The sequence below is a fragment of the Chionomys nivalis genome, chromosome 5, assembly GCF_950005125.1.
Source record: "Chionomys nivalis chromosome 5, mChiNiv1.1, whole genome shotgun sequence".
Taxonomy (NCBI): Eukaryota; Metazoa; Chordata; class Mammalia; order Rodentia; family Cricetidae; genus Chionomys; species Chionomys nivalis.
Genome location: NC_080090.1, coordinates 68,448,761 through 68,462,976, shown reverse-complemented (window position 1 = coordinate 68,462,976; position 14,216 = coordinate 68,448,761). Strand labels below are relative to the sequence as shown.

Genomic DNA, 14,216 nt, shown 5'->3' with positions numbered 1-14,216 from the left:
GTCTCTTGTGCAAATATGTAATGGAAAGGAGCAAGCAGAGCAAGGAAAAATATAAAATATACAGTTTGAGGAGAACAGGAGAACAAAAGTGTAATATAGAAGACAGAAATTCCAGTGCTCAAGGAGATAAAATTAAAGAAAAACCTGATGCTAAATGGAATAAAGGGAGTAGTGACCCCAGGACAAAGCCCTACCCAGCTAAGCTTTCAACTTGTGAAAAGGAATTTTAAAAAGTTTAAGCAGTAAAGGAAGCCATCAACAACAGAAAGCTGATGCAAATATAATTTTATAAGGGGGCAAGCTCCATCCCCAATAAGCAGCAGAACTTGGCAGCTTTGGCCATATGGCTCTGGTTTTAAAGTCAAAAATACAAGAAAGGGGATGTGGAATCTTCCTCCATGGCTAAAGAAAGCTTCGGACACCAGGAGACTGTCAGGGATATCACTGTGTGAAGTCTCGGAGAGGCCATTGCATGAAGCTGTGATTTGAAACCCCAAGATACTGGAGATTGTAGGATACCAAGGAGAGCTTCAGAGAGGATGAGAAACCAGCACAAGTGAGAGAAGTGTGTTAAACTCTCAACAAAGCTGGAAGGAATTGGAGATAAGACTTGGAGATGCAGAATTTGGAATTTGCCCTGTTGGTTTTAGGTCTTGCCTTTATCCAATATTTCCTTATTATGCTTCCTTTTCTCCCTTTGGGAATGGTAATATATATTCTGTGCCACTGTGTGTTGGAAGTATGTGGTCTGCTTTTTTATTTTGATTTTACAGGGTGTTACAGTTAAGAGATGGTTTTGTGTCTCTGAAGAAATTTTGAACTCCAGACTTTTAAACAGTGTTGAGACTGTGAAAGACTAGAGATACTTCTGAAATTAGACTAAATGTGTTTTGTATTATGATATGGCTACAAGCTTAAGATATAGTAGGACACTACTTGTTTTTTTCTCGGCTGCCCAGACTTGAATCAATCACACAGAAACTGTATTAATTAAAACAGTGTTTGGCCTATTAGCTTAAGCGTCTTATTAACTAACTCTTACATCTTAAATTAGCCCATTTGTAATATGTTATATTTTACCACTAGGCTCATGGTTTACTGGTAAGGTTTCAGGGAGGGCATCTTTCTCATTTAACAGCTACATGGCATCTTTCTGGTTCCACATTCTTTTTTCTCCTATCTCTACTTGGAATTCCCACCTTATTCTATTCGGCACTGCTGTAGACCCAAAGCAGCTTCTTTATTAACCAATGGTAATAAAACATAATAAACATAATAACATAATAAAACAGCATACAAAGGGGATTCCTACATCACCCCCCTTTTCTTTTCTTTTCTTTTTTTTTTTTTTTTTTTTTTTTTGTTTTTCGAGACAGGGTTTCTCTGTGGCTTTGGAGCCTGTCCTGGAACTAGCTCTTGTAGACCAGGCTGGTCTCGAACTCACAGAGATCTGCCTGCCTCTGCCTCCCGAGTGCTGGGATTAAAGGCGTGCGCCACCACCGCCCGGCCTACCCCCCCTTTTCTGTCTAAATAAAAAGGAAAGTTTAAAGCCGGGTGGTGGTGGCACACGCCTTTAATCCCAGCACTCGGGAGGCAGAGACAAGTGGATCTTTGTGAGTTCGAGGCCAGCCTGGTCTACAAGAGCTAGTTCCAGGCCAGGCTCCGTAGCTACAGAGAAACCCTGTCTCGAAAAACCGAAAAAAAAAAGAAAGGAAAGTTTAAAATTAACATAGCAAGATTACATATAAAAACAGTTATCAAGCAAGAATTATAGTTACAATATTTAGCCCATTTACATTTGGAAAATTAAAAAATATTCTATCATTTGTCCTATTTTTGTTAGTCTAAAGTTTTATATCTAATCTATCTTTTATAATTATAACTATCTTTCTTCAACTCCGTCAAAGACCCAGAAGGATATAATATTACCTAAGTAAACAGAAAGTACATTGTAAGCAACTTCCAAAACTCTAGAATTAACAGAGACATCTTGCTGCCTGGACAGTCACCCAAAGTTCTGTACTGTTGGGGCATCCATCTTTAGCCTATAGGCACATAGAATCTGGCAGACTTTTCCATGAAGCAGGAAATTTCAAGGACAGTTTCGCCTATATTGGTAGTTAGTCAAGTACTTTTTTCTGTGTTCTGCAGAATGTCTGGCAGACTATTTCATGAAGCAGGAATCCTGAAGGACTGTCTCACCTTCTTTAGTCAACTTTAACAGTCATTTTTCTTTGGGTCCTGAATGTCCAGTTTATATATCATGCATCAAGCAGTTCAGGCAAGAGCAGCCTCTTGCCCAAATCTCTAACAAATTCCATAAGGAGCCTCTTCAATGCCCATCATCCTCTTGAAGTAGATTGCTGCTGCCAGGAGCAGATGTGTCTCATTGTCACGAAAAGTCCTAAGTTCTTAAAGCATTTTAAATGCCATGTTCTCTATGTTTTTGAAAGATTTAAGAATACCTATCCATCTGAAATATATCTCTGTACATCTAGAAAACCTAATTAAAATGACTACAAGTTTGACTATATAAATGACTATCTATTAACCTGTATTTCTTAACTATATATTACATTTTAAAATAAGCTGAACAAAAATAATGCCTTAAACAAGAACAGAAATACGTGTAACAAAATTAACCTTCAATTTGTACCAATAGACCAAAATCCATACCAATGCAAAGTATTCAACTCTATAGCATATCTCCCTTTAAATAAAAACAAACATTTATAAACAATATTTGGGAATTTGGGCATAGTTCTCTCCAAACTGCTTCCTGCTTTTTGTTAGGCAAAGTATTTTTAGAGTTCACAGAGACTTTTCAAGGGGTCTTGATCCATCAAACCACATTAGTCTGGAAGGAATCCATAGGTTCTCATCCTCTGTAGAAACAAAAGAAGAACCTCTTTTCCAAAGCAACATATCCTTAGACCCAAAATTTGAAGTCAAGATACCTTTAAAATATATATGTTGGTTTAGCTTAGCAGCCTGTACAATGAAATGTCTCTCTGTACTTAGCTCATTTACAGGCAAAAATTCAAAGAAAACATAATAATAAAAATAATCTAGACTCTGTGTATATTCCATCTTTACGTGGCTTATTTTTCTTACTCTATTACTTTTTCTACAAGTTTAGTATTTATTTTATTATCATTACTCCTTTAATGTATGACTGTCTATATTCTTTTATTTTGTAACTGCCTATATCCTTTTTCCTTTCTCTCCCAAGCCTATGTACGTTTATCCAACACTGTGACCAATTCAGAGGCTTTTTTCATCAGAATCTGTCTTTATTGCATATGTGTCTGTAATCTTTTCTGACCAAAAGTGCTTTTTTTTAATGCTAAGTAGGTGTGGCTAGGACCAACTCCCTGTCACTGCCTGTTGGCTCCACCCAGTCCAACATGGTGGAGGCATGTTCACTGCCTCTGAGAGCTATGCACACTACCCCAGCTCCAGGACCACAGCAGGTCTGTGTTACCATTAAGCAATTTGTAACACACTGCTCACAGACCCTATTTAAGTGCTCGGCCTCCTGTAAGAGCCAGAACTGTTCCTGTAACTAGCACAAACCAGGAAGCCCTTCCCTAAAGAAGTTGTGCAGCCTTCACTGCCAATGCTGAGTCAGGAAGACCTCTCTTAAAGGAGCCTGGGAGTTTCTGCTCGCTGCCAGCAAACAGAGCCCATCTGAAAAAAAAAATGCGGCTACCAAGAAGCTGCACTAAACTCTGTTTTTGTGTGTGTGTCTACAATTCCTTTTCAAGCTCTCTCAGGTTTTATGTGGATGTAGTTGTCCCACATTGGTACAATTTGTAGTTGGAGACTATTTGTTTATTTCCTAGCCGCCCAGACCCAAAATAATCATACTAAAACTATTAATTACAACACTGCTTGGCCTATTATCTCAGGATTCTTATTATCTAACTCTTATCTCTTAAATTAACCCATTTCTATTATTTTATATTTTACCATGAGACTCGTGGTAAGGTAAGCCTCCTTTGGCAGCTACGTGGATGGCATCTTCTAGACTTTGCCTTCTTTTATTCTCTATCACTGCTTGGAATTCCCACCTAGCTCTATTCTGTGCTGCCATAGGCCCCCCAAAAATACTTCTTTATTAACCAATGGTAATTGCAATGATTTAGATAAAACGGTGCAGTTCCTGGAGCGGCACAGCAGGCAGCAGGCCACAAGGGGCAGCCGGGTCCCACAAGGAGCCCAGCAGGTAGGAGACAAATAGGCACGCCATGCAGAGAAAGGGTTTGGGTATAGTTTATTCAGTGGGTTATGGAAGGAAAGGGAAGGGAGAGAGAGGGAGAGGGAAAGAGAGAGAGAGAAACAGAAACACACACAGAGGAGGGGGAGGAGAGGAGGCTGCTGCTACCTCTTCCAAAGAGAGGTGGGGCAGAGAGAGGGCTCACAGGCTGGAAGAGGGAGAAAGATCCACTTGCCTTGGCAGAAAGGGGAAGTGGGTAGGGCTTGTGTCTTAAAGGGACTGGACAGACCATTACAGTAATAAAACATATTCACAACATATAGAGGAGAATTCCACATCATATGGGGGCCAGGGAGTGGAATGTGGTAGCTTGGACAAGAATGGTTCCCACAGGCTCATATATTTAAATACTTAGTCACCAGGGAATGTCAGAAGGATTGTGAGGCCCTGTTGGAGTAGGTGTGACCTTGTTGGAGGACCTGTACCACTGGGGAGAATCTTTGAGGTTTCAAAAACCCAACCAGCCCTAGGTTCTCTCTCTGTGGATCAGGGTGTAGCTCAGCTACTTCTCCAGCACCACATCTGCCTGCTACCACTCTCCCACCATGGTGATAAGGATCACACCTGGGAAACTGGAAACAAGCTCAGGTTAAATGCTTTCCTTTGTAAATGTTGCCTTGATAATGGTGTCTCTTTGCAGCAATGGGACCGTAACAGGGAGGATCTTGCAAATAAGTAGAATTTGAAGAAGTTAAGGTTAAAAAAATTCCATAGGAGAAACAATGATAGCACTTGCATTTTCGAATCACCAAAAGGGACACGTAGAACCTGACAAAGCAGCTGCAGCCACTCCAGGAAGGAGGTGACACCACCCAGGAGGGGACAGCATCCAAGGGGAAATACCTGACATTCCAAACCATTAGATAAAGTTACTAACCCTGAACCTGGACTGCACCCACACCCAGACTTGCTTGCGTGGTAAGGTCTGCCTATCTTTTTGAAATTCCTACACGGTCTGTTAGCAAAGGTAATGGTGGGAGACTGACTCTAAGTATATTTGACTATTGGAACAAAGAGTGAATGCTATCGCTCTAAGGCCTCCATTGTCCACAAGGTTTTTACAGATTTGACAGCGACTTTCCCAAAAGACAAGTGTTCCGGCAGCTCTGCTGACCAGGTTTCTCCATGTGAACGTGGACGTACACTTCCCGTGGATCTCCTATTGGTCTGTCAGCAGTGCATTCACTGTAAACAGGAGAGGGTTGGCCAAAGTCACACTTCCCTCTGACAGGAGCAAAGGGAAATGAGGAAGTCGAAGAAGGCAGTGTTGACTCCTCTTTCATGGAGCTTGACCAACAGAGGGTCAAGTTCAACTAAGAGACAGGTTATTATCGATATTGTTTCATAAGCAGGGTCTTACACAGCCTAGGTTAGACTCATTAGTGCTGTTATAGCTAAGATGACTCCTACTTCTTTGGAATGAAAAGCCTGATCACCATGACTATTTGTTGTTGTTTTGGGTTTTGTTTTGTTTTTGTTTTTCGAGATGGGGTTTCTCTATGTAACAGTCCTGGCTGACCTGCTTGCTCTGTAGACCAGGCTGGCCTTGAACTCACTGAGATCCGCCTCTGACTCCCAAGTGCTAGGATTAAAGGCGTGTACCGCCACCACCTGGCATAATAAGGCGTTTTTAAGGATGAGAGGGGTCTCTTTTAGAGTCAGGGAAGGGAGCTGCAGCAAATGGATCAGTTGACGATTCCGAGAGCAGAGCACAGTGAGTTGAAGCCTTCGCAGAGTTGTGCAAAGGAACAACACAGCCAGTAAAAGGACGGTGTGTCAGAGCTGAGGGCTGGTTGGCCTGCAGTGATGGGCACGGACTTCCAGGGTCCCCAGCTCAGCCTGCACACAGATCAAAGGCTGTGGTTTTCATGCCACAGCTTCTCTGGTTCCTGTGTTATCTTCAAGAGTGGTTTCGTCCTGCCCGCTGAGAGTGTTCTATCTTCACCCTTCCTTCTGCCCTTTATTCTCTCTTCCCCTTGACTCGTGGGTCTTCCTATTCTTGTCATTTTGGGTCATTATCAGGAAGGGGGCATATGAATCTTTTCTTCCACACCTCCTCACTTAGGAAGTCCCGGGATCCTGGGGCTGGAGAGATGAACCAGCTGTTAAGAGCTCTTACTGAAACCTTTTTTTTTTTTCTTTTAGAAAGAAAAGGGCCCCGGGAATAGTGTTCCTTTTATTTTCAGGGTTCTGATTTGAGGTCTAAAATTCTCCAAGTATTCAAAGGCGGTGTTAGGCTGTTTATTCCATCAAGAATGAATTTCAGAAGTGGTGTTCTAAACAAGCGTTTTGCCTCTGTGGAACTTATAACATTGTTTCCCACAGTCCTGGGTGGCTGGGGAGACCTCCCATTTCAGAATTCTCATCTGTCAATAGGTGCTTTATGAAACCCTGGATCCATCGCGTCACTATGAAGGACTTCAGACTGCGGTTTGCTAAAGCAGAATAAATTTTCTTGGGGTTGTACCGTTATGTACACACACACACACACACACACACACACACACACACACACACACGCCCATTGGCAGACAGGGCCACACCTCACAGCTCTGGAGGAAGCCACAGACCTCAGCTGTACCAGCGCAGCTCCTGCTAGGGGAACTTTCCGTGGAACTCGGGACGAAAAGCCTCACGGCGACGACCTGTCTGTCTGCGGGGCGGAGCGCGGGGGGAGTGCAGGCTGCGGGGAGTCGGTGTGCGGAGGACTCGGGCCGGGACTGGACGGCGGCGGGTCCCGGGAGCAGCAGAAGTCGGTGCCCGTGCGCGCTCCCGCCGCCCCGGGGCAGCCGCATCCCCGGCGCCCCCAGCAGCATCGCCGCCTCCAGCCAGCCGCGGAACATGGCTGCGCGCCGCGCCACCGTCTCCTGCGCGCTGCTGCTGCTGCTGTCCTCCGCCCTGCTCCGCCGGAGCTGCCGGGCGCGCTTCGCCGCCGAGCCGGACTCGGATGAGGACGGAGAGGAATCGGTGGCGTTCCCCGAGTCGCCCCTGCAGAGCCCCACGGTGCTCGTGGCTATCCTCGCCCGCAATGCTGCGCACACGCTGCCTCACTTCCTCGGCTGCCTGGAGCGGCTGGACTATCCCAAGGGCAGGATGGCCATCTGGTGAGCGGGTTGGGGTCCCGGGCTACCGCGGAGGCAGGGCAGCTTGGCGCGCATACATCCTCGATGTCCGCGTGGATCCTGCGCTGCGCGGGTGGTGGGGCCGGGAGGGAGATGTGGGAACATATGAGCGAGAATCCGGTGGTCTTAACTTTCCTCACCTCGCCCCCCCCACACACACACCATAAAGAATTTGAGGAGACCGCCTTAGGAAGTCTTTCAACCCTCCTTTCAATTCTTCTGTACCCCCAATCCATGAAGGGAAAGGAGAGAGAGTGTCTGTCGCCTCCTGATGCATATACATAACTTAACGGGTTAGCAAAGGGGTCCGCAGAGACTGGAGAGGTGGAGAATGAGGCGCCAGGACTTGCAGGTGCCAGGCTCCTGCTCACTGCTTAGCTTGGGATGGAGAGTACTCGCTTTGTTTGGAGTCTTTCCAATCACACCACACTGTGGGCTGGTCTTCCTTGGGAGCTCCAGAAGGTTCCTGCCTGTTCAGCCTCCTGGGACATATTCCCGCTGCAAATGCAAACTTCTGTGAGGTTCTCTGGGGTTTCTGCTGGGGTGCGATGGAGTCGCTTTGGGGTGGATAAACAGCCAAGTTTTGTCAGCTTGGTCCCTTTTGTTTGTTGTGGATTGGGTCCGAGAATCAATGGAAGTCTGTCCCCTTCCTCCTCTAGACCTCAGTCCGGGTTCCACACCTTTAAATCCAAGTGTTAGTGTAGAGTTGGCCCGAGGAGCTCTAGATGGTCTACGGAAGTAAAAGCTTGCCAGGGAAGACTAGCCATCAGATTGGCAGACAAACCTTGCTCGCATCCCTGAGAGTAACAGCTCAGGTCACTCTGGAGTGGTTTCGAAGGGAGCTGTCCCCAGACAAGCCGCATCTTAAAGCAGAGATGGGCAGAGAGAAGAGGAAGGAATTGGTAGGCTCGCAGTACCTGGTAGGAGAGGTACTCCATCCAGTGCGAAAACAAACACGCGTCACAGTACAGCACTGTGGGCACACTGCTTCGTATGCCATACGTGACTGCTCCCACGGAGAAGAGCGTGTTGTGTGCAAAGAAAGCGGGAATGCTGGTGTACCCCGGGTGTGTGTGTGTGTGTGTGTGTGTGTGTGTGTGTGTGTGTTAACCACTTCCATGCCAGAAGACTTTTTAAATTGAGAGTCTCTTCCTGCTTCATTTGCAAAAGAAATCTTCTCCATAGGGTTTTGGTTTTTTATGCGCTACTTAATTTTTTAAAACTTTAGAGTATTTGCCAGAATAGGAAGAGGAGAAGCAAGCACGGAGACTCACTTAAGGTCACAGAATTAACAAATGGTGTGATGACATAAGCCGTGTAAGGAAAAGAGCGCTCACACTTCGAGGGTGTGGTTCACGGTGGGGGGAAACGCCTGGCTGCAGAAGCCTGAGTCTCATTGTATCCAGTCAGAAAGCAGGGAGATGGATATTGTTGTCTTGTTTTTACTCCATCCAGTACCCCCAACCATGGAACAGTACCACCTTTAGTGGGGGTCTTCCCTTCTTTATAGACCTGCCTTTCATAGACACAGCCAGAAGTGTCTTCCCATAGTGATTTTAGATCCAAATCTAATCCAACTGGCCATCAACATTGACCACCACAAAAGGTAAGGCACAAATTTGACCTGTGAGTTTGTCTACAAACTCCACAGCTCTTTAAAAGGTAGGAAGATTAGGAATGTGGGATAAGCAAAATTTACTGACTATAAATTAGAATTTAGGATATCTGAGTTGTTTCTCAATAGCTTGATATGTGATTTGGACCATATGCCATAGAATCCATAGACACTGATATCTCATGAGTATGAGGGAGTTGGAATAAATGACCGGAAAAAATTCTTTCTAGATCCTGAATTCTACAGATTTTGTGATGTAACTGGAACCAACAAACAACCGATGTCTATCCTAACTCCCATGAGTGTTCCAGATCACATGAGCACTGGTGTCTTGCTTAGATGAGGGGCATTTTGATTTTACATGGACCTTTGCACCTCTTTCCCCTTTTCTTCCCTTATGGTCCACGTCACTGTCCTCATCCTTTGGGTCAGTGTCTCAGTTAGGGTTTCTATTGGTATGAAGAGACACCTTGGTCATGGCAACTCGCCTAAAAGAAAGACATTTCATTGGGGTGGCTGACCTATAGTTCAGAGGTTCAGTCCATTATCATCATGTTGGGACACTGCAGCTTGCAGGCAGACATGATACTGGAGAAGTAGCTGACAGTCCTGTATCTGGCTGGCAGCAGGAAGTGGTCTGAGACACTGGGCGGTATCTTGATCATATATGAGACCTCAAAACCCATAGTGACATTTCCTCCAACAAGACAACACCTACTCCAACAAGTCATACCTTCTGACAGTGCTTCTCCCTTTGGGGGACATTTTCTTTCAAACCACCACTGCCAGCACAAGAAGACTGAGAAAGATGCCCAAGACATGGATGAGGATATAGACAATCTTTGCATTAGTCTCTAGAGACTCTTAAAAAACTTGGTTCTATCTTAGAAACTCTGTGCAATGCCTTAAAATAACAACACAAACGCCAGCTCTGGGGACCAAAAATATGGCTCAGTGGTTAGGAGCATTTGCTACTCTTGCAAAGAGCAAAACTGGAGTTCACTTCCTAGTACCACGGAAGACCATTGGCAACCATCAGAAACTCCAGTCCCAGGGGATCCAATGCCCCTTCCTGGTGTCTACAGATACCCACATACACGGAGACATGGACAAATAAATGAAAAATGAATCTGTTTAAAAAGTCAATTTTAAAGTATTCTCTTCTAACTATTAAGTACTTTCAATCAATTGGATCTTAATTAAAATTGAACAAGTGTGGCTCCATTTTGACTCCCCAAGCATTACTTTTTTCATAGAGCAGTAACATAATTGGTACGGTATTTAGATATTGCGGGGGGAGGGCGGTGTGAAAGGATTTCTAAACAGACTGGGGTGAATGTGTGGCCTTGAAGGTTTTTGGAGAAGGTGATAGTAAGATTGAATTAAGTTTTGAAGGAAAAACAGGAATTCCGAGAGGAATTCTCCTGAAAAGTAAGTCTTCCAGAGGAGTGGAACGAGGAGACAAAATGCTAGGGACATTCACCAGAGCTCCATGCAGACAGATTATATCAGGTGGCCAGGATAATGACTGCTGTCCTCAAGATGCTATTCTTTCACAGCGTCTCTCTGGAAACGCCAGCTTTTGGACCTGCCTCAGAAGGGTATTGTCTGGGAAGGTTCAAAGTACAACCTAAACCATGTTTCTGTGGGATAGTGATGCATTTATCTAATTATTCTTTATCAATAAAAAAATTGGAAGTCAAATGTTGGGACAAGAACCCGGATGATCCTAGAAGCAGTGGAGAAGCAGTTAGGGACCTCCATCCAAAAGGACTGAGATCCTTACTTCTTCCTGTCTCTCTATCTGCCCTCAATCTTCAAAAACTTCTATGATTAACTTTGGTCATCTAGTACCTAGCTCTGTCCTCTGAATCAAAGCAAGCGTTTTTGTCAGAATGAAATCAAAACATCACACAGCAGGATGCTGTAACCATAGGAACTTCTGTCAGTTGCTTTCTTCTTGACTGTTAAACCCAAGACATATTCAGCATCTGAGATGCCAAACGGGATATCTGCTGTGCCAGGCTATGCTTGTCAACTTCAAAAACGGCTGTGAGCTACTGAGTTGAGTCTGGGATGCTAGCTTTCACTGAGTCATGTTTCAGCAACTCAGTGCACTCTTCTCCATCATCCTCTGATGATGGATGGAATAACATGGAATAAGGTTTCTTTCCTCGATTGTTGAAGGTCAAGACATTTTCCCCTAGCACACTGTGCCATTGAGAGTCTGGCCCATGGGCCCCATGAAGACTTGCTTGCCACATGATTCCCTTCCACAGCTTTCTAGTCCTGACCTGTACTGCACACACAAATGAGATAGGAACCAACAAACTGGTGTAGGAACCTCTGCTTTTGGAAAATATATTTATTTTGATGAGCTTTGAGATTTCAGGGTTGGGGAATTGACTGAACATTGGAATGTTATTTCAGAGATACACTTCACAGCAGTAAAAGGGATTCTTTTTATTCTCTTGATTAATATCAAAAATCAACAGACTACTTCCTTTTCTTTAATTATCACAACCTGGGATAAGAAACAAGGCAGGAATTTTCTACGCACTAAAACGTGTAGTACTGTGCTGAGCCACTGGGCCTGGAAGACTCTGGGAAGTGAGGCAGTGAGCTTCGATGCCTTCTTTAAATTCAGTGTTGCCATGAACAAGCAGTCATAGCAATAGAGGGGAAGACTGATGTCCTTCCACTTTCCAGAGCTGTGATTTCAGTACGGCCCGTGTATCAGCAGCGAAAAATGAAGAGGGCAATTTGACTCAAAAGAAGAAATACCTGATCTAAAAAAAGACCTTCAGTTGATCATTCGGAGAGCCTATGATGCTTATGGGGAGGCAGTCACAAGGCAATAGCTGCTGTGCGATTGGAGAACAATTTAGGCATTTCTTCCAGTGGAGTGGTAGAAAGTATTATACTAAACCAAGAACCATTTTTTTATGGTTTTAAATAGAGTGATGAGATTTTGTTGGCATAAATACGCACTGACGGGCTTCTGCTTGTTCTGAGGAATTAGTGCCAATGCTTTGCCCTCTATCTCACATTGTTTAGGGATTATGCGAAGTTTACTTCCATATTTTAATGGCCAAGCAAGAGCACTTTGGCAGATGCTCAACTAGATACACTAATGTAAGTATGTTTTTAAACTGCTATCAGTGATTGGTTTTAGCACCAGGGTGAAGATGATGTCATAGTTAGCCAGGAGCTTGGCATGTACTGTTATCCCTTCAAAGACAAGCTTTAGCCTGCAGTGAAAATAGATGGTTTTTTTGATTGTTTGTTTGTGTCTTTTTTTATCAATTTGTCTGACTTTTACACACCAAAATAACAAGTTGGTTAATAAGTGAGTTATTATATTCCAATCTTTCTGAATAACCTCTTTATCTAATTTCTAATATCTTTTTTGTTTTTTGTAGAATACAGCAGTTTTTTAAAAATTGTTTTTATTGATCTATATATTTTTCTCCACTCCCCTCCCTTTCTACCCTTTCCCATGGTTCCCATGCTCCCAATTTACTCAGGAGATCTTATCTTTTTCTGCTTCCTATGTAGATTAGATCCATGTATGTCTCTCTTAGGGTCCTCTTTGTTGTCTAGGTTCTCTAGGATTGTGAATTATAGGCTGCTTTTTTCTTTATGTCTAAAAGCCACTTATTAGTGAATACATATGATAATTGTGTTTCAGGGTTTGGGTTACCTCACTCGGTATGATGTTTCCTAGCTCCATCCATTGCCTGCAAATTTCAAGACATCATCATTTTTTTCTGCTGTGTAGTACTCCATTGTATACATTTACCACATTTTCCTTATCCATTCTTTGGGTGAGGGGCATTTAGGTTATTTCCAGGTTCTGGCTATGACAAACAATGCTGCTAGTTTAGCACATGTCCTTGTGGTACAGTTGAGCATCCTTTGGGTATATACCTGAAAGTGTTATTGCTGGATCTTGAAGAAGGTTGTTTCCTAATTTTCTGAGAAATCGCCATACTGATATCCAAAGGGACTATACCAGCTTGCACTTCCACCAGCAATGAAGGAGTGTTCGCTTTGCCCCACAACCTCTCCAGCATAAATGGTCCTCATTGTTTTTGATCTTGGCCATTCTTACAGGTGTAAGATGGAATCTCAGAGTCGTTTTGATTTGCATTTCTCTGATGGCCAAGGATGTTGAGCATTTTCTTAAGTGTCTTTCAGCCCTTTTAGATTTTTCTGTTGAGAGTTCTCTGTTTAGGTCTGTACCCCATTTTTTATTGGATTATTTGTTCTTTTGATGACCAATTTCTTGAGTTCTTTGTATATTTTGGAGATCAGCCTTCTGCCCGACGTGGGGTTGGTGAAGAAACGTGGGGTTGGTAAAGGAGTTCTTTAATCTCCTTCCTGAGAATATTTTGGTTTCTCTGCCTTTCTCTTCTTTTTTCTTATTTTTTTCCAACATGATAATTTAGAATGGGACTAGGTCTTTATAAGTTAGAATTTGGTGGATTGAGCTTAAGTCTTCTGTGCCATCATGAGCCCATTTCACCACCTCATTTCATGTATGGGGAAGCTGAGGCACAGAGAATGGTAATGCCTTGCTGAAGGTCACAAGGCCAGCACATGGTGAAGTCGGAATGGGAGCCAGGCGGCTGATGTGTACACAAAGTACATGTGGTCTACTTAGAGCAATAAAGGACCCATTAGCTCTCCTTCCTGCTTCTGTCTGTTGACCCAGCTTGGGAAGATAAATGCCCCAGTGTTTCCTTCAAGTGAGAATTGTCTCTTCTGCTTGACCGACACCAGGGGCTGTGGTTCTCTTCCGCTGTCCTGATCATTTTGTCACTTAGCTCAGGCACTGACTAGTTACTAAGCTCAGCTCTGTTTTAGAAGATTCCACAGGAACAAAATAATACTAAAGAGCATGTGTCGTGCATATGGATGCAAGTCACTGCCTGTAACCAAAAGAAATCTCCCCAAGTGTGACTATCAGCAATAATTAAAACTGAACTTTGCACATGTCTGGTGGCTACATTTTAGATCCCTCCTGTTAAAGCGGTCCATCTTTCAGCTTCTTCGGTGGGTGGTCTTAGATTTGCTTGTTCCATAAATTCAATTTTCTTTGCAATGTTTGGAGAAACCTGTCAGACTTGCTCCCAAACTCCGATTTTGAAAATGTGACAGGATTTCTGAACTACGCGCTCCTTCGAATAAAAACAGA

At 43.7% G+C, this 14,216-nt stretch overlaps 1 protein-coding gene across 2 annotated transcripts in view; it reads left to right on the top strand.

Annotated features, from left to right (window-relative positions):
- The first annotated feature begins 6,821 nt into the window (after window positions 1–6,821).
- The window catches only part of Colgalt2 (collagen beta(1-O)galactosyltransferase 2), a 99,162-nt gene continuing 91,767 nt past the window's right edge, over window positions 6,822–14,216 (top strand). For both annotated transcript variants that reach the window (XM_057770527.1, XM_057770528.1), the window contains exon 1: window positions 6,822–7,383. In XM_057770527.1, the coding sequence (XP_057626510.1) occupies window positions 7,121–7,383 (263 nt within the window). In that variant the 5' untranslated portion in view covers window positions 6,822–7,120. The remainder of the gene's footprint in view (window positions 7,384–14,216) is intronic.